This window comes from Lathyrus oleraceus, chromosome 6 (genome assembly GCF_024323335.1).
Source record: "Lathyrus oleraceus cultivar Zhongwan6 chromosome 6, CAAS_Psat_ZW6_1.0, whole genome shotgun sequence".
In the NCBI taxonomy this organism is placed as follows: domain Eukaryota; kingdom Viridiplantae; phylum Streptophyta; class Magnoliopsida; order Fabales; family Fabaceae; genus Lathyrus; species Lathyrus oleraceus.
In genome coordinates this window covers 53,282,401-53,304,854 of record NC_066584.1, presented here as the reverse complement: position 1 = coordinate 53,304,854, position 22,454 = coordinate 53,282,401, and the positions used below count along the sequence as shown (strand labels likewise).

Here is a 22,454-nt window from a genome sequence, read left to right as displayed (position 1 = left end):
AACAGAGTTGGGTTTCATGCAGGAGAAGAGTGTTTTGTATAGTGACAGTCAAAGTGCAATACATCTAGCAAAGAATTCTGCATTTCATTCAAGAACAAAACACATTGGTCTTCATTATCACTTCATTAGATCTCTTCTTGAGGATGAGGTACTAACATTGAGCGAGATACAAGGAAGTGAGAATCCAGTTGACATGTTAACAAAGGTGGTGACAATTGATAAACTGAAGTTGTGCTCTTCTTCAGTTGGCCTGCTAGAATAATAAATTGATAAACGTTGTTGTTTGACCAAGGTGTGAAGACTGATTAAAATCACTCTTCAAGTGGGAGATTGCTAGTCAAAATAAAAGAGAGATAAAGAGAGTATGAAGGAGAAACAAGAAAAATAATATTAAAAAGAAACAATAATGGTTATGAGAACTTTGAGGAGATGTTAAATAATAATCATTCATCTTTCTTGTTTTATTGGCTATAAAAGTCTTGTATCTTTCATTTGTAATCATCAGAACATAATTTCAATAAATTCTTTTAGTGTAATTGAGTTGTGAAATTTTCATGTGAGGAGAGGTTAATGAATTTATATATATTTTATTTTCATTAAGTTTGTGTGCTTCCGCGTTAATTTGTTCTTCCACAAATCTGATAATATGGGGGAATTTTGCGTAGTTTCCTAACATAATGTTTATTTATTCTATAGATTTTGTTGTTGTTCTTGTTCTTGTTATTGTTCTTCTTCTTCTTCTTCTTCTTATTATTATTATTATTATTATTATTATTATTATTACTTATTTTTTTATTCTTATTGTTGTTGATGTTGTTGTTGATATTGTTGTTGTTGTTGTTAAAAATATTTAATATTTTCTATTATGATGGAAGTTCTTGATGTAGTTAGTCAAAGTATGTGTGTGGCAAAAATAAAAAAAATTGGGCCGACTAACTTTTCACCATAGTTAACTACTAAAAAGAATACATTTTATCTTGGTTGGAAAAAATGATTTTACCTCGATTTTGAAGGCAATGTAACGAAGGGCGTCATAAAAAATTTGCAATTTAACTTTGATTTATATAAAACCAAGGGATACGAAGTGTACTACATATGAGTTCAAATCCCTACAAATGCAATTTCATATTTTATATAAAAAAATAACCGATATATAGCTTAAGTAGTATTTATGTTCCTATAAATTGACGTATTTTTGCTTTTAGTCTCTAATTTTTTTTAAACATAGCCCCTGAATATTCAAATAATTTTGGTTTTAATGCCTAAAGTGAAATTCCACATGCTCAAATATTATATATATATATATATATATATATATATATATATATATATATATATATATATATATATATATATATATATATATATATATATATATATATATATATATATATTAAATTTTTATTCAAATATAAATTTGTATAATTTTTGTTTGTTTTAAACTTACAAGTACAATTTAGAAGAAGAATTATGAAACATCTTCATCATCATCCATGTGAATTTTGAAGAAGAACAAATGTCGTAAGTTGCATATCCGTATTTTGCAGGATATTCTCAATGGATTCTCATTCACTTGATTTTGATATATAATAATAACAATTGTTAGGTAAGGAAACTAATTTATCATGTAAACAAAAGAGATTATGACAAGAACACAAACCTTCAACCAATACTATTTTCTGCTCATGCAATTCATCACAAAGATTGTATTCACTTTCCTTTAAGTTTCACTTTTTTCAATCCTAATGTTTTTATTATCAATGTTTGATAATCTAAATGTTTGTGATTCATATATATAGTGTGGCGTTAGCAATTTGGATGGTTGTCGTGACGATTTCATAAGGATCACGAATGTTTCTTGTGGATTAATATGTTGAGTGTCGATACTCAATGAATGGACGACTAAGATTTGCTTAAGGACGACAAAGTAAACCAATAAAATCACTTATTTTACCCTTAGATTTTGATCAAAAAAATTATATAATTTGTTTTTGATTTAAACCTACAAGCACAACTTAGAAGATGAATCATGAAACGTCCTCATCATCATCCTTGTAAATTTTGAAGAAGAACAAATGTTTGAAGTTACATATTGGTATTTTGCAAGATATTTTCTCATTCACTTGATTATGATATATAACAATAACAATTGTTAATTAAGGAAACTAATTTATCATGTAAATAAAAGAGATTATGACAAGAATACAAACCTTCAACAAATACTATTTTCTTAGCAATCTATCATGAAGATTATTTCCACTTTCCTTTAAGTTTCATTTGTTACAATCCTAATATTTTCATTATCAATATTTGATAATGTGAAGATTTGTGATTCATTTATATAGTGTGACATTAGCGTTTTGGATGACTATCGTGACGGTTTCACGAGGATCATTAATGTTTCTTGTGAATTAATGTGTTGAATATTGATATTCAATAAATGGACGACTAAGATTTGTTTATGAACGGAAAAGAAAATCAATAAACTCGCTTATTTTACCCTTAGGTTTTGACAAAAACCGAGAGAAAAGGTTTTTACTTTTTTTAATAAAAAATAATAAAATAGGAACTTTTTCTTCTGTGTTTAAATTCACCGAGGTAATAGATTACTTCTATTTCAAAAAAATGGTAAATGGAAAAAATGAAAGTAACATGCATTTCTTACTGTTTTTTTTAATGTCATTCACCATTTTTTTTAGTGTGTTGTAATAATCAAACAAAGAAGTATATTCTAAACAAAATTTTCAAGATATTGTTTAGTGAAACAACAACATTGCATAATAAAATTTTCAATGTTATCAATCGAAGAGCAATATATTATAGAATATTTTCTTTGACTAACAACATTGAAAAGTTATTTCAAAACATAACAATATTTTTTTTTTACCATTCAACATTGGTAAGAGGTGGAAACAACAACAACACACCATTATGTGAGATAGATTGTAAGAAGAAAAAAATGATTTGTTAAATTTTGGTGTTAGAAGAACAATAACACAAAACAAAATAATTTTTCAGTCTTGCAATTTATCCAAAAGAATAATGTTTACGAGTATGGAGCAGTTGTATATATAAGTTAGATTTATTTAGGGCTAAACTTAATGAACAAATCCTTTTATAACAAATTTTTGGTATCATATCACTCAATTATTAGGGAAATCGATGAAATAGATTATTTAATAATTTAATAAAAATTAAAATAAAATAAAAAGGAATCACTTTTATATATATATATATATATATATATATATATATATATATATATATATATATATATATATATATATATATAAGAATTAAATTGAGTTATTGGATTAGATAGAAAACACAATTATAAACAAATGAGTTTAAATAAAATATTAAATTGAGGAAAATAAACTAAACCAATATATCTATGTTTTTTTAGGCAATATAAATCTTAAGTTGTTGTTGTTATAATAATTATTCATATTATGATTACTCCATCAATGAATATAAGAACTCCTATGATAAACTATATTATTTGTTTTCATAAAGGTAACTTCAATTTTTTACTATTTTTATTTTTATTTATCTAAATTATTTATAATTAATATACATGATAAACTTTAATAAAAGGTCTTTTTATTAAATTTATTAACTTTTGTATTTTTCTTTAAGAGAGTTGATATAGGCGTATTTGCAGTACATTTTGATTCGATCTTGATGAAAAAATTTATTTGATCTAAAGATTAAATTACTCGAGGTTTAGTTCAATTTTAAATGATTAATTAAAAAATTCAATCTAATTCAATTCAATTTTATGTGATTTATTTAAATTAATTTTTAAGTATATAAATAATATATTATAAAAAATTTATTAATATTAATATGATAAAAATATTATAAAATAATATATTTGAAGTAATATTAAAAAATAAAATTAAAAAATATGAACAATCGATGATCTTTTTATACAAATAAATTATTAAAATAAATAAATAAATAAAACTAAAAATAGTATAAAAATAAATTAAATTTCAACTAATAATCAATTAATATAATATAGCATATTGATAAAAAAAACAAATATTACAATAAATATAATATATCATGTGATTCGGTTTTGAAAAATAAATCTAAAATACAATCCAGTGTGAGTGATTTTTATAAAAAAATTCAACACATTAAAAATTATTCGGTTTTCTTAATACAATTTTTACGTTTTAAAATCAATTTGAACATCTATGATTAAAGATAATAGATGTATGATGCCATATATATATATATATATATATATATATATATATATATATATATATATATATATATATATATATATATATATATATATATATATATATATATATATATATATTTTAATTTTTTTTATGTACACTAATATTATTAATTTTTTTCATTAGGTATGCAAAAGATTGAATGTAGAAGGGTAGTACAACTGAAATGCATTGGAAAATGTAAAACAGATTTTCATGATTGTGATGCTGAATGCAAACATAGGGGTTACACAAGAGGGGAATGTGCTGCACCTGATTATCTCGATTGTTGTTGTATATATATTACTCATAATTTCAATGATTAGCTTAAAATAAGAGCTTTTCTTCCCCGTTTTTTTATCGAGATAACCCTGTTTTTTGAAAAAAATCCCAAAATATCCTACTTTTCAGCAAAATTCCCAATCTACCCCACTTTTAGGAGGAGGCACCAATTGAATTGGCGACTCCTCTTAAAAATTGCAAGGAGGCGCCAATTCAATTGACGACACCCTTAAAAAAACCTCAAATGGAAAAACCTCTAACATGAAAGTTGTAGATCTTTTCAAGACAATGAATTTGGACATAAATTTTGCATCATTTGGATTTTTTATGAGAAAGTTATGGGCAATTGAAGTTGGACTTCTGAGTTTTTCAACTGTTATCTGACCTATAATGTCTTGCATTATCACATGTGTTTATTTTAAGAATATGAAATTTTGTCCAACATAACATTTGAATTAGACATCTCAAATTTTGCAATGCACTTGGTCCCACCTCAAAATAATTAAAAATGAGTGAGTTAGGTCCCTGCGAACTTGACCCAAAATTAGGGTTTCTGTCAAAATGACCTATAATATTTTGAAATGAATGATGAGCTTACAAGTTTCAAATGGATTTTTGATGAACATGAAAGTTGTTCATATGGCGACTGTTGTTAAAACTTGAATGGAGGCGCTAATTGGATTGGCTAGGGCAGGTGCCCTAGCCAATCCAATTGGTGCCTATGTGTAGGTTTTAAGAGGAGGCGCCAACTCAATTGGCGACTCCCTCATAAAATGCCTTTTTTGTCTTATAAATAGATGCGTTGTGTGACCAATTGTTCCACAACTCATATAATCATTTGGCTATCATGTTTGGTGTTCGTCGCCGATACGGTAAGGTGATTTATGCGAGAGACAAACCTCAATTGCTGATGCTGTTTTGGAACATCACCATGTTAGATCAACTGAAGAGGGAGCCGATTCGATGGTTAGACGGGAAAATACCAGAAGGGGAAAAAATCAGAAGTATTGAGAGACTTGACAGTATCTTTGGTTGGGTGCGAATGAAGACTGATAAGGATGCTAGGGAAATGATGTTCGGTCGAGACGACATTAATTTGATTGTTGTAATTAGTTAGAATTATTTATGTTTTCAGATGTTTTGTACTGATGTTTGTTATGAAACTCGTTGTAACAAGAACTTAATGATATATAATGATTGATTGTTACAGAAATACAATGTTACAAAAAGCTTAAGATCTAGATACAATGTTACAAAAAGCTTAAGATCTAGATGATGCTCCTTGATTGGGACAGTTATTTTTGTTGTGTCCTGGTTGACGACAGATACTACATAATCTTATCATTTTATCTGTGGAATCCATCTCTGTTCTGATACGTGTGCTGTTTGGCCTTCCTTTCTTCTTTCTACGCATCTCTTCATTGTGCCAAACAATATCTCCTTCATATGGAGGCCAGTAATCCTCCATTGGTAGTACTGAAAAGCTTTGACTATATACATTCATGATGGTGTTGGCCTTGTACACATCAGATAAATGGGTGTAAGCGTCTTGACGAGTATAAGCGCATGCTGCAATGACATGGGAGCAAAGTATGCGGAAGGCCTGAAAATTTCCACAATCGCACCAACTTCTGTGTAGTCTAACAGCGTAGGCTAAATTTGGTCTCCCCTCGTTGTTGCCCATTGTTTCCTGGACGCTGAAATTTTGTCTATGACGGTCAAACACTGTTACAGCGTGTGTCGTAGCTTTGATGCTCTCCTCTTTCATGACCTTCATGCAACACTCACTGAATACTTGTCCGGACATTAACACTGCACTCCATCTTTTACCTCTGGTTGCGAACAGAGAAGCCAACCTATAATAGGTTGATCTTACCAAGGTGGTTATCGGCAGATTTCGAATTCCTTTGAAAACCCCGTTCATGCATTCCAGAATGTTTGTTGTCATGTGGCCCCATCGACAACCACCGTCAAATGCTCTTGTCCACTGCTCTACTGGTATGTTATTTATCCATCTCCCCGCATCTTCATTAGACAGTCGAATTTCATCACGATAATATTGAAATGACGGTTGAGTTAAAGCATACCCAGCATTCACCACCTTCTTGCGAAGATTCTTATCTTTTATAGCACACATGAAGTTTTGTGCAATGTGTCTGATACAGTAGACATGTGTAGAAGGAGGATCATGCCATCCGTTGTCATGCTTGTTGTAGGCACTCTCAATGGCAGCATGTCTATCAGAAATCAAACATAGATTGGCTTGTGGAGCGACATGCGTTCTGAGATGTCGAAGAAAGAAACCCCATCCACCAGCCGTTTCACCTTCAACAAGAGCAAAGGCAATGGGAAATACATTGTTGTTACCGTCTTGTACAACCGCCATGAGCAAAGTACCCTTGTATTTTCCGTATAACCAAGTGCCATCAATTTGCAAGAGAGGTTTGCAGAAAGCGAAACCTTTGATGCACGGGTCAAATGCCCAAAAGAGACGGTGAAATATTCTATTACCTGTAGCACAGGTTCCGTCTGGCATCATTGCTGGCACTGTCTCCATAATTGCCACAGTTCCTGGGACATAAGTTTTTAGTGCCCATAAAAACCGTGGTAATTCCTTGAATGAATCCTCCCAGTTGCCGAAAACCTGTTCAACAGCCTTTGTCCTCGCAATCCATGCTTTCTTGTAAGATGGAGTATAATTATATGTTGTTCGGATATGGGATATAATTATACCCACCTTCACTGATGGGTCTTTATTTACCAATGGCAGAATGTCTTGACATATCAAAGTTGTGCTCAGTTTACGGTGATCTTGTTCAACGTTAGTTGCAACGCAACTGTGTGGTGGGTCTATTGAAGCGATCTCCCAAGAGTCATTTTTCTTCTTGTAAGATGCAGCCAAACGAAACTTACAAAGCATGTTACGACATTCGATAACATACCTTCTAGAATCAGTGCGTTTCACTGTAAAGTCAGCAAAGTTGTTCATGTGGAATTTTTTGATTGCCAAGACACATTCTTCTTTGGTACGAAACATGTCTCCCACCTTTAATTCGCCTACTGGTCTCGGATACGGATTATAGAAGACACTGTCGGATGTTTCATCGTCGTGAAGGTCCATATTTGTCATATGTTGAGGAGGATTGTAGGCATGACTAGGAGGTATTGGTGGTGGTTGAGCATCATCTTCATCGTCGTTGTTCAGCATGTGATCAACCTGTATCTCGGTCTCCTCTTCTTCTTTATCAACAACGTTGACTTCTGCTTCTGCTTCTGGGTTGAGTTCATCTGACCATTGTGCATCATCTGCAACATCTTCACCAGCTGCATCCTGATCGGTTAGTTGAGACTGTTGAGACGATATACATGGTTGTAGAGTAATGTACAACTCGATACAATCCATGCCTGAATGTTCATGACTAAGAAACGTGTTTTCAACATCTTCATCGTCTCGTACCTTAAGGGGGAAAACTTGCATTGACCATTCTCAAAAAATATTGGATTTTGATATGTGATCTTTGACACAATACCTGATCCTATAAAGGATTGTATTCTTTTTTTCAAATGCAAAAAGGTTGCATTTCTCTTGATCATGATTTTAATGGTATCAGTGTTTTGAAAACAAAAACCATGAAGCTCGGACTCAAAAGTTTCACCGTTGCAGTGAACGTTGACACTGTATAATGATGAAAATGACATTTTGGAGATGAAAACTATTTTGCAAGTGCAGATGAATGTGAGTGAAGTGTCTTGGATGTTGATAGTAAGACACTTAAATAGATGGTATCAATGTCTCACATGCAAGCCAGTTCTGAGATGATGTGTCTGTCATGCAAGACAGTGTGAGTTGATGTGTCAAGCATGCTAGCTAGTCATGAGATGATGTGTATGTCATGCAAGACAGTGTGAGTTGATGTGTCAACCATGCAAGCTATCAACAAGTGACTCTTCAGCATGCAAGAGACAGGACAGCCACGTGTCTGACATGTAAGCTAGCTCTTAGATGATGTGTCAGTCATGCAAGACAATCTGAGATGATGTGTCAACCATGCAAGTTATCAAGAAGCTAGTCATCATCATGCAGGAGACAAGATAGACACGTGTCGGACATGTAACATAGTCAAAGATGATGTGTCAATCATGCAAGCCATCCACAAGTGAGTTGTTCAGCATGCAGGAGACAAGAATGCCACGTGTCAGACATGCAGATGGTGTCGCCAAATGGTTTGGCGCCTCCACTTAATGCTTGTACATGGTCACCAATTCAAGTGGCGACCCCATGCAGTCAGACCTCGAAACCAAGCATTCAGAACTAGCCTTGCATGCATGGCCCTATGGTGTCACCAATTTGAATGGCGACCCCTCTTTAGGATTGTACATGGTCGCCAAATGAGGTGGAGACACCATGCAAACACAAATTTTTATGCTCTCTTCCATTTGCCTATAAATACATCCACTCCTTTAACAATTCTTTCACACCAACATTCTCACTACTTCCTCTACAATACTTCTTTTACAATTTCATCTTCAACAACATCTTCCAATTTCATCTACACCAAGTCCCCAACAATATGTCTTTACTCACAATGGGCGAAGCACACAGAGGAACGGTTGCAAACATTGCAACATATGTAAGTTTTTTCTTTTGTTAACTTTTTATCTTTCATCTTCACCAACCCCATTTTATTTTGAAATACCAACTTAGTTAAGTGTTATATTATTTCTATTATAGGATGTATCAAGGTTTCGATCTCGAGTCCACGAATTTGTCCCAATGGACCCGATGATTCAACCTTATGTTGAACTCGCCGGTTTTGGTCATATTAGCAAGATTATGTCTTGGTCTATAGATAACAAGTTTATTCTAGCCTTATGAGAAAGATGGAGGCCAGAGACACACACATTTTGGTTTCCAACCGGTGAGTGTACCGTGATGTTAGAAGACGTCTACATGCTTTTAGGACTACGAATTGATGGCAAAGCTGTTAATGGTAAGACCAACTATGCAAATTTAATTTGCATGGAGCTTTTAAAAACTGATTTGTTAGATGATAATGCTAGAGGTCAAGGTATACTACTCTCACGCCTAAAGTCATATTATAATAGTTTATATTTAGATGAGCATTCTACCGAAGATGCTCGAATAATAAAAACTAGGTGTTACATTATACTGTTATTAGGATCCTTTTTATTTCCCGAAGGTAGTGGTTCTAGCATGCATATTATGTACTTACCTCTACTTAGACATGTAGATAGAATAGGTAGTTACAGTTGGGGATCCTCTTGTCTAGCCTATCTCTATAGTTCGTTGTGTAAAAATTCCCACAAAGACACATCTACTTTTTCTGGATGTGTTGTGTTGCTACAAGCATGGGGTTGGTCAAGACTACCGTCTCTAGCACCGGTCAATAACAACCCTTTCACTTTTCCATATGCAAAAAAGTAAGTTGTTTAAATTTCTATATCTTTACTTACTTCCTTAAAGTTTATTACCTCAAACTAATTTTGTTTAACTTTTTGGTGTAGATGGTCGGCACGTGGTATGAGTTACAGCAGATGTCCGAGACACTGTATTACTCAGTATCGCAACCTGTTGGATCACCTTCGACCGACAGACGTATGCAAAATAACTTCATTATTTCGTCATATTATGTTAACTTTTTCTACATTCATTATAATCCTATCTTCTTTAACATTTCAGTTCATTTGGCGTCCATACCTTAATCTGGATCATGAGCATGAGGTCAACGCAGAAGACGCAGCCGTATGGACAGCATACACATCGATAATACGGTTCACAACTGTGGAGATGCACAACACCGATCGTGTGAAGCTGTAGTTCAGTATGGTCCAGAATATCCCAGATCCCCCAGCTAGTCTAGGAGAATGGCATATGCGTAAAGTGAACGACCAATGGAACTTCAACCCTTGGCAAACCTTCGCAAGATCAGAGTGTCGCAAGTGGAAGCACCGTCATGACAATGTCTTAACTGACGCAGTCATGCCAAATGAGGTAAAACCAAGTCGTACTTATATGGCTTGGTATAGATCGGTTGGTTTTCAATTCATCGCCGATGATATGTACCTCTACGACCCACGCCAGACAAGTTACACACAAGAAGGATCAACATCTAACCCCCAACAACATTCTCAACCTGGTTTCTCACAACCACCTATCCGTCAAACTTTCCGTTCCACAAACACACAAACATACAACCAAAACATGCCATTCACCCAACCCCAATACCAAGAACATACCCCATACCACCACCAACAAATGGACCATCAACCTCAGACCGAACATCGCTTCGCCCCCACACCATCACCCTACCAAAGTCGCCTTAGCCAAAACACTAACCGCCCCTCCTCCTACCGTAGCCAAGAAGCCCAAACATCACAAAACCAAAACATCCCACAACCATATCTCTTCCAAACACCCCAACAACCTTTCCAACCTTTCCTAGACGCATCATTCACACCCATGTCTCCCTTCAACCGTCTCGGTCGCCCATCCATGAGTCAACCACATCTCAACTTCTCTGGCATGGGTCATGAGCTCAGCTACGCCGCTACACCATCATTGAATACTGAAGACTATGCTGACTTGGCTGAATACCTCAACGGATCTTCTCCTGTAGGAGGTAATGACGCTCCTGGCCCCTCAGATGAACAATCACCGGTACAGAATCGTCAACGTGGGTTAGGGCCAAGGGTTAGGGTAGCTAGGGGATGTGGGACCGGAGGTCGGTTAGGTGATCCCGGTCATCACCATTAGGATTCTTTCTGTAAACTCCAAATTTTATTAATATCAAGTCGTATTATATCAAATTTATCTTTGTGTAAACTCTAAACATTAGGTTTCTTTGTCTAAACTCCATTTTGGTAAAATTCACATACACATGTTTTGACTGAAACCCTAATTTTGGGTCAACTACCTAAGAACCTAACTCACTCATTTTTTATGATTTTGAGGTGGGACAAAGTGCATTGGAAAGTTTGAGATGTCTACTTAAATTGTTATGTTGGACAAAATTTCATAATTCAAAAATAAACACATGTCATAATACAAAACATTATAGGCCACATAACAATTGAAATGTCAAAGAGTCCAAGTTCAGGTGCCCATACCTTTCTAAAAAAAAATGCAAATGATGCAAAATTTTAGTCCAAATTCATTGTCTTGAAAAGATGTACAACTTTTATATTGAAGGTTTTGTCATTTGAGGGTTTTATCATTCAAACAGAAGGGCTTGCAGTTGGTCCCTTTTGGCAAAATTCACATACACATGTTTTGACAGAAACCCTAATTTTGGGTCAAGTTCGCAAGGACCTAACTCACTCATTTTTAACTATTTTGAGGTGGGACCAAGTGCATTGCAAAATTTGAGATGCCTACTTCAAATGTTATGTTGGACAAAATTTCATAATTCTAAAATAAACACATGGGATAATGCAAAACATTATAGGTCAGATAATAGTTGAAAAACTCAGTAGTCCAACTTCAACTTCCCATAACTTTCTCATAAAAAATCCAAATGATGCAAAATTTATGTCCAAATTCATTGTCTTGAAAAGATCTACAACTTTCAGGTTGGAGGTTTTTCCATTTGAGGCATTTTTAAGGGAGTCGCCAATTGAATTGGCGCCTCCTCTTAAAAATTACAGATAGGCGCCAATTGGATTGGCTAGGGCACCTGCCCTAGCCAATCCAATTGGTGCCTCCCTTTAAGTTTTAAGAGAAGTCGCCAATCCAATTGGCGACACCTCCTAAAAGTGGGGTAGTTTGGGAATTTTTTTGAAACGTGGGGTATTTTTTCGAAAAACTGGGTTATCTCGGTAAAAAAACCTTCTTCCCATTAAAATAAAGTGTATGTTTTAAAAATAATTAAGTTTCATTACAATAAAGTGAAAATATGATATATTAATTACTCCCTTAGTCCAAAGTCACTTTAACAAAATATTTTTTTTTAAATAAGAGTTATATTATTTTTATAATATTACATTAATTAATATTTGAATTAAATATATATTTGATCCTCCTAAATATTTCATATTATACTTTTAATCTTTTAAAAAATTTCATTCAAAGAATGATCTTTCTAAAATTTGCATCCACATTTTTGGTCATTCTTGTTAAAATTGTTGCTAATTTAGTCACTAAGTAATAAATTGTCGTTAAAATCGTTGTTAATTCAATCATTAAGTAGTAAATCATTACAAAATCATACATAATTTTATTGTTAAGTTGTAAAAAAAATTATTAACTTGTAGGAGGGATCAAAAATATAAATAAAAATTTATAGAAAAATCATTCTTTAAAAAAAACTAAAAAAATTAAAAATATATATGAGATATTTATGATCACCATAGACATATTTAACTCTTAACATTTACACTTTATAATACATGTATGATAATGTTTAAATAACTAATAGTAATTAGAACAAGATTTCTAGAGATGTTAAATTTACTTATCCATTTATTATTAATATTTTTAATCTGTGTATCAGACTTTCATTTTGAAATATAGTGAGTAACAAGTTGTTGAAAAATCTTCCGGGCACCCCTCATTTTATAGTTGACATTTTCCATATTTTAATAATATTCAAGTTGTCTTTATGAGAAGTTAAGATAAAAAATCAAATAAAATATTTGGTAGTTGAAACAAAAAAATTGGTATTGATCAAAATATCCAGTAGGGTGCAAAGTATTAGGCGCATCAGATATTTGAAAATATCCAGAATATTTGCGTAGTATCGATTTTTAAAAAAATGGAGACTACCAAATATTAAGTTTATTATTGAAAAATTTGGTAGTTATAAAAGAGTACGCAATTGAACGATTTCAATTTTGCCGACACTTTTATACGATTGTAATTGCATCGACCGTATTGTGTGGTCTAGAATGACTTCAAAGTTGTATAAATATGAATCATGTGTTGTTAACTTGCGTAACATCATACAATGCCTCTTCCTCAGTTTTTGTTCAAGGTAGAAGTGTACTTCAACGAGATGAAAACTCCCATAGAATTTCGGCTTCCATAGGGTGCCACATGTCTCACCTCCTTCACATCCAAGCTGAATGAATTGTTGTCAGACACTGATAACAAAAAGGTGAGAAAGATTAAATTTCGTGAAGATTGAATTGATAGTGATGACATGGTGAAATATGTTGAAGACCGATGAAGATATGAAAGCTATGTGGAAAGCATATTATTGTAGGCTAACTAAGGGACCAATTGAGTTTAATGCGACCGTGTGGACGACATAATCAAGATGTTGAAACATCTAGAATCATCTGGTAGTGCCTAGGTGTTCATGTTCCTTATTGTTATTTTATGTTTGTTGTAATGGTTAAGTTATGTTCATCTTCCAAACAAGTAATAGATAAAATATTATGTAATAAAAAATACGGTGCTAAATAGTTCAACATTAGCATGAGAAGAACCATCATGTGAAGATCCAACATGAGAAGGTCCAACATCATATCCATGCTGCCTAGGTGGGATGATGCAAGGGTGTGATACAGTAAAGTACCAATCAAAATATCCATCCACACACTATGCAGGGAGCTGAACCCCCATTATAGAATCTCCAATGACACGTGCAGAACTCATGATGTTACCCCAATGTCAGCTATCAATACCCTCATATGGAATAGTAAGAACTGATTGTGGGATGTCTTGTACATATCCATACCGGGGTAGGTACCTCTCAGGTAAGTGTCTAGCCACTAACTCCTCCCATCGTAGGTAACCAGAAAAAAGTATAGCTCCATCGACCTCCTCATCCATTCTATGGCATGTGTAAGGTGTCCTGATGACGCCATCTACAGTCACCGTATCAATCATCCTCATGGACCCCATGTTACCTCCCGAATATGCATGTCTGCTCCTTCATCTCTTGGACTGTGGGGATCCAACAGTGGTGTCAACAACTTTTCTGTCACAAATGGATGGGAAATGCTCATATATACAACACTGCACACAATAACAAAGACTCATGTAACCAGAAATAATATCATAAATAGAAGTAACATAATAAGAAAGACTCATACCTTAGCAAGTTGCCTGGTCTAAAAAATAGTCGCCTCTCCAAGGGAAGAGTATAGAATCGTCAATGCAGCACACCCTAATTCCCAGCTGCAATGCTCAAGGATATTAAACAGCCACATGTACTCCACATCGACATATATGTGAGACTTATTTTCTAAAATAGTACATCCTCCAAGATGTAGCATGCATAACCTACAACTGCCTCATACATACCTCAATGCACTAGGTCACCATACTTATCCTGCAGCCAAAATAGGTGAAAGTGAGCACCCCTCGTAATTAATTTACATCAAACACGATTATTAAATTAATTAATATTAAATAATTTCCATCATTTTCGATCCCAAAAAATATTGAATCCAAGCCCAAGACCGAACCGAGTTGGACGGAGGCGGCAGTGGGCACACATGTGTTATGTTTCATGGTAGTGTGTTCTCACCCAACCACAAAATTGGGTACCCATTAGGGGTCAACCTAATTGACCAACTTGGAATATATAAATACTACTAAAGTATGCTCCTCATCCAATGTGGGACTTTAATGAACCTTTTCAAATTCACTTCATACACACTATCTCATATTTATGCTCATTTATTACCAACTTAATATCATTAAATTCTTTGAAGTTCTCACTTCAAATTTTCAATCATCCCAAGAATTTCAAAAGTGTAGACCTTTGTGTAGAAGAGTAGTTGATGTAACATCCCGGATTTTTCCAAGATATTATTTAATGGATGTTATTAAAAATGTAGCTGTTTTTTTTTATAAATATAAAATGGAATAATTATAACAGTAACTGAAATAAAATTTAGAGAATAATAAAATTAATAAAATTTAAAAATAGTTTGAAAATCCCTAACAGAAGAAAATTAATATCCGCATTTCTAAACGAGTTCGGATGCTAACAATAAGTAAAATAAAGTGGTCTTCTTCTCTTATTTAAAAATGCTAATTTTGCAAAACCTTATTTTCTTCCCCGCACGCGCTTCAAGCAACATATTCAATTAGACCTTTCTCCTTGAGTACCTAAAATATTAATTGTAAAGGTCAAATTCCGTATCCACATTGAATCGTGCTCACCATAAAGAGATATCATAAAACAATAACAAAACTTCATCAATCAAAATATAATTAATATTTTATTTTTATGTAGTTAATTATATTATATACAATGCAATGTAACTAAGACTACTATATGAGACACGGATGATCCGGATACATAAGCTCATTCCAATGGGCTCCTGCCACAAAGGCCTGAAAGACGCCAGACTTACCACAACGGCGAGACAGACGGACTTTTCTAATACATTTTATATGATGCATGTCAAAGTTATAAAAATATTACTAACACAAATCCCAACCAGCCACTAGTTTCATGTACATATTTTATTTATATATTCTTCTCAACAACCAAATTAAGTCACATAAGTCATACATAAATGCTATTATTCATTGTCACTTTTAGACATCCTGACCATACACCTATACATACACACATTTTGGAATAATATAATCATATGAATATAAGCTTAATATTATACAAAGTATTTATCCAACTTTGCACCGTACGGACCCTGATATAACCATTAATCATTAATGTCTCTCTTTTGTGGTAGTCAAGTTTTCATGTGAGTATATTATAAGACACCTGGTAGCTATACATATAAAAATCAAAGCACATCCACTTTACAGTAATTTACTAGTTTCAGACTAACAAAAGAATAGCAGTATATTCACAACATGATAACACACACAACAACCATGAGGCTTAAATTGCAATTGAAATGGAAACATAAATTTATAAATGGCATTGAATCAAAATATTAATGTTTTTTTATTATATAATTATTTTAATTTTAACAGTCAACAGTTCTATTACTATTCTATAACACTTTCCTATGCAGCTTGAATGTGTGGGGAAAGAGCCCTTACCTTACGAGTCGTCTCTACTAATATTGATTTTTAATCTCCTACGATTGATTAACCCACCGAGTGCTTAGTATTTCTAAAAGATAGATTATTATTTTTATTAGAAAGGATATAAACCGGAAAAAATAAAAGAATAAATGAAAATATAGTACCTTCAATGTATAGAATTTATGCGGTGTCTTTTATGAAATTGTAATGTTATAGGTTGAATTTTTTTTTGTGAGAGAGAACAATTGAATTAATAGATTTTTAGAAAGCTCGAAATGGAGGGAAAAGAGGGACATAAGTGACACCGGTTAAAACAAACAAAAAGAGGAATTTGTGGAAGTGGAAGACCGTGATTTTGGATAAGAATAAACTGAATTTTATTAATTTGATCTATCCACTCCAACTTAGTCCACTGCCCTCCACTATTTTTAGGAACTACCTCCCTTAGTCAAAATTGAATTCTCAATTTTGAATTGAATGTCTCAATTTTGTGTGTATTTTACGTAACTCATCTCCGGTACTTTTCATCCAAGACTAGCCTGATGCATCCATATTACTTCCATACCCATATTCATCCATTTATACTAATAAATTAAAATTAAAATAATAATAACAACACATACCATTAAGTGTTAAATTTATTTACTATATTTATTTAAATTTGGTTTAAAAGGAAAACAACAACACATATCATCATCAAGTATTAAATTAATTTAATATATATTTAAACTTAGTTTTATAAAATGATAATCACAACACTATATTTTACATTTTATATTATTTAATATATTCATAATAAATTAATTTATTTAAAATTTTTTTAGATTACTTATTTATTTATTTAAGCTTTATTTAATAAATATAACGATCACATAAAGTTGTATATTTAAAATTATGTAAATATCATTTTAAATGTTTTTTCCTTAATATTTAACTATTATAGTCACACTAATTTAGCTACTTCTAATAATTAATAAAAATGAGTTCTACGCAATTCATTAATATTAAGGACATTACAATTCTTACCCTCTTAAAATAGTTTCATCCTCGAAACTAGATAGTCGCAAAAAGATCTGGATAGAGTTCCCGCATTTGATCTTCTCGCTCCCATGTAACATCACCGATCTTCTGATTCCAAATTATTTTGACCAATGGGATTTCCTTGCCTCTCAAAAGTCTATTGGATTGACCACCAATACTCATCTGAAGAACTTCAAACGAAAGATTATCCTTCAGCTGAATGTCGTCTGGTGTAATGACATGTGAAGCATCATCCATATACTTCCTCGACTGGGACACATGGAATACACTATGAAGGTTGGCCAAATTTGGAGGCAAAGCAATCTCATACGCCACCGGACCTACACGCTTAAGAATCTGGTATGGCCCAATAAACTTAGGGGTAAGCTTCTTGGATTTCAGCGCTCTACCTACACCAGTTGTAGGCGTCACCCTAAAAAATACATGATCACCTTCCTAAAACTCTAGAGGTCTCCTCCGCTGATCTGCATAACTCTTATGTATGCTCTGGGTTGTTTTCATTCGTTCTTGGATTAACCTGACCTTCTCCGTTGTTTGCTGCACTAATTCAGGGCCTACTAACATGCTCTCACCGTCCTTATACCAACATAATGGGGTCTGAAATTTGCGTCCATATAAAGCCTCATACAGTGCCATACTGATGCTTGAATGGTAACTGTTATTGTAAGTAAATTCAATAAGTGGTAATAATCAACTACCTCCATCATCTAAGACACATGCCCTCAACATGCCTTCTAAGGTCTGAATAGTGCTCTCGGTTTGTCCATCTGTCTGAGGATGATAAGCAGAACTCAGTCTTAGCTTCGTCCCTAAAGCCTCCTGTAATTCTCCCCAAAAGTGGGAAGTAAACTTCAGATCTCTATCTGACATAATGCTAGAAGGTACCCCGTGTAGTTTCACAATCTCTGCAATATATATCTTTGCAAGCTTGGCTACATTATAATTGGTCCGCACTGGTATAAAGTGAGCTGATTTCGTCAACCTATCCACGATCATCCAAATAGAGTCAAACTTGCTCTGAGTCTTCGGTAACGCCCCTACGAAGTCCATAGAAATACTATCCCACTTCCAATATGGAACATCCAGAGAATGTAATAATCCAGCTGGCTTCTGATGTTCTACCTTAGCTTTCTGACATGTCAAACAAGAAGCCACATACTCAGCCACCTACTTCTTCACTCCTGACCACCAAAATCTCTGTTTTATATCTTGATACATTTTTGTCGTCCCAGGGTGAATACTCAACGTACTTTTATGGGCTTCATCCAAAATAGTCTTTCTTAACTCTGCATTATTAGGAACGCACACACGCCCATTACAATGCAAAATTTTGTCTGGTCCCAATCTGAACTCTGGTGCTCTTTCGGTCTCCATCAACTTCCTCTTCTCTTGGATTTCTCCATCGTCTCCCTGGAGGGTCGCAATCTTACTTATAAATTCATTCTCGATAGTGATCATTCCACAACGCACTCTCTCATTTAAAAAATCTAAATCTAAGTTCAAGTCTCGAAACTTCTCTAACAGTTCCAACCCCTTTAATGCAATAGTTGAGAGCTGAACTCGCTTTCTACTCAATGCATCTGCCACTACATTTGCTTTTCCTGGGTGATATTGCAAAGTGAAGTCATAATCATTTATGAATTCCATCCATCACCTCTGCCTAGCGTTAAGCTCTTTTTGATCAAATAAATATTTTAAGCTCTTATAGTCGCTGAACACTCCAAAGCTACAACCTTATAAGTAATGCCTTCAGATCTTAAGTGCAAACACTATAGCAGCAAGCTCCAAATCATGAGTGGGATAGTTCTTCTCATGAATTTTCAGTTGTCTTGAGGCATAAGCCACAACTTGTTTATGTTGTATAAGTACACAACCCAGACCTTGATATGAAGCATCAAAATAAACTTCATAAGGTTCTTCTGGTTGTGGTAGCATTAACACGGGTGATGTGGCCAATTTCTCCTTCATTAGTTGGAAACTCTTCTCGCACTCCTCTGTCCATGCAAAAAAATTTTTTTTCGAGTGAGTTGTGTCAATGGAGCTCTAATCCTGGCGAATCCTTCAATAAATCTTCTGTAATATCATGTCAATCCCACAAAACTTCTAATTTCAGTGGTTGTTTTTGGTTGTTCCCAAGAAACTACGACTTCAACCTTGGACGGGTCAACTGCAATACCTTCCTTTGAGATTACTTGGCCTAAGAATTTCACCTCCTCCAACCAAAATTCACACTTCCCTAGGTTAGCGTACAACTGCTTCTCCTTTAACACTTGCAAGACTATGCGTAAGTGCTCCTCATGTTCTTCTCTACTCTTAGAGTATATAAGGATATAGTCAATGAAAACCACAATAAACTTGTCTAAGAAATGATGGAAGATACGATTCATATAGTCCATGAAAATCGCTGGTGCATTGGTCACTCCAAAAGGCATCAGCAAATACTCATAATGCCCATATCGCGTTCTGAATGTTGTCTTGGATATATCTTGTTCCTTCACTCGAATCTGGTGGTATCCTGACTTCAGATCAATCTTCGAGAATATCACAGCGCCTCTAAGTTGGTCCATCAAGTCATCAATGTGTGGTAAATGGTATTTATTCTTGATAGTGACTTTATTAAGTTGTCGATAGTCAACACACAATCTCGACTTCCCATCCTTCTTCTTCACCAATAATATAGGAGCTCCCCATGGTGAGTCACTTGGTTGGATAAAATTCTTTGATAGCATGTCTTCAAGTTGTCCTTTTAGCTCTAACATCTCAGATGGATCCATTATGTATGGAGCAATATGAATAGGTGAAGTTCCTGGGATCACATCGATAGGAAATTCAACCTCACGTACTGGAGGTAACCCCGACACGTCTAATGGAAATACTTTGGAAAATCTCTTACCACTTGTATCTCATTAATCTCCACTTCTAGTTTCATGCTGACAGAATTTAAGAACACATACTTCTGGATGCCTCCCTTCAAAGAAATTTTCAATCGGTTGCTATTTAGAAATCGAGAAACATCGGGGTCTAGAAAGATTAAAGACTTTCGAGCACAATCCAAAAGAACATGATGACTAGATAACCAGTCCATACCAAGGATCACTCTCAGATGTTTTAGGGAAATGCAAATCAAGTCGGCTTTGAATTTCATGCCCAAGATAGTTAAGGGGCATTGTAAGCAAGCTTCATTAAGTATTACAGGTTCAGAAGATGGTATTGTGACCACCAAATCAAAAGGTAGTGAAGTAACAAGTAGCTGTACAGAATTTACACACTCCACAGAGATGAAAGAATGAGTAGCACCAGAATCAAATAATGTTAGAAATAGTTTGTCTGCAATTTCACACTCACCCTGAATTAATCCTGAGGAATTTGAAGCTTCCTCTCCTCTAATGTTATAGGCACGTCCCTTAGCAGTAGGGTGGATATCATCATTATTGTTGTTGGTAGATGGAACATGATCTCTCCTTGGTGCTCGACAATCCCTAGCAAAATGTCTCGGTCGCTGGCAAAGATAACAGACTCTCGCTCTTTCTGGGCACTGAGTACTCACATGTCCCTCCTTATTACAGTTGTAGCAGAGAATACTACTTGAATTTTATGGTCTCTGACCTCTCTTGAACTGTGTTTGAGGTTGGTCTCTTCCACTCCTTTGAGGTCGGGTGTATGGTTGTTGTTGCTTGCCCCTATTATTGAGGTTCTGATGTCCCTGTTTTAAAAAGGCTAAGTGATATAAAATTCTTAACAAATTTAAAAATAATTTCTCAGATTCTACCTGGTGTCTAGACGGTCCTTCAGCAACCCATCTATTCGGACGTCATTGCTTCATCCGCTCCACCATCTTACATTTCTCCTTTAGCACTTGGAACTGACGAATCTCCAAGGGCTCCACAGATTCCTTAATCTCATATCTGAGTCCTTGCTCAAACTTCTCACACTTATAGTTCTCATCCACATGGTCACGAAAATAGCAGAAATATTTGGCTAGTGAGTCAAATTTGTCAGCATACTCAGAGATAGTCATATTACCTTGGTAAAGTCCGAGGAATTGTGCTTCTTTCTCAGATCTAGCACTTGATGGGAAATACTTGTCCATAAATTTCTGTTTAAAAGTTACCCAGTTAAGTGCTTCATTGTTACTCTCCATTAGCTGCTTCGCACCCTGCCACCAGGATTCAGCCTCTGCCCTAAGCAAAAAGGTTGCATATTCCACCTTCTTAGCATCCGTGCAATGCAACATTTCAAAAAAAAATCTGAATTTCTTGTATCCAAAGATCAACCTTGTCCGGGTCATGTTCCCCTTTGAATTTTTGTGGGTTTTGACGATTAAAACTTGTCAGGTCTCTCGCAGCAGTAACAACTTCCTCTCTCTGATCCCTTAGCGCCTCACGTTGAGCTCGGATTGCAGCTTGTTGGGCAAAAGTTCCAGCTTGTTGAATAGTAGTTGCAGATTGTTGAGCAATAGCAGTAGCCATTGCGTGAATTGCCTGAATGGCATCTGCCATGTCAACAATTGGCTGGGCATTTTGTGGGTCGGTAGAAGTTCTTTGTCGACTCATTGTAATTTCCTACAATTACACTTGCATTAGAAGGATTTTTAAGATCTCATCCTAACACTTGGGCTATAAGTAAGTGGTGTCCAAAGAATTTGCTACACATAATTTTTCACACTTGTTAGTACATAACATAAGTAATAAAATCCATAAATAGTCACAATATTTATATAAAATATTAGAAGACTAAATAACTCAAGCATCACAAAATTTTCATACTCATACGCCAAACAAGATCGTCACACCCAAAAATGCGTGTCCAAGGATTATTGCTCTAATACCAAATGTAACATCCCAAATTTTTCCAAGATATTATTTAATGGATGTTATTAAAAATGCAGCTGTTTTTTTTAATAAAAATAAATGGAATAATTATAA

At 34.3% G+C, this 22,454-nt stretch overlaps 1 protein-coding gene across 1 annotated transcript; it reads right to left on the bottom strand.

The window, feature by feature from the left end:
* Positions 1-20,392: 20,392 nt before the first annotated feature.
* On the bottom strand, positions 20,393-22,082 carry LOC127093960 (uncharacterized). The gene is made up of 3 exons (XM_051032844.1): positions 21,804-22,082; positions 21,386-21,736; positions 20,393-21,082 (listed from the first exon to the last, which is right to left on the bottom strand). The coding sequence occupies exons 1-3, from the start codon at positions 22,080-22,082 to the stop codon at positions 20,393-20,395; spliced, it is 1,320 nt and encodes a 439-aa protein (XP_050888801.1).
* Positions 22,083-22,454: the final 372 nt, after the last annotated feature.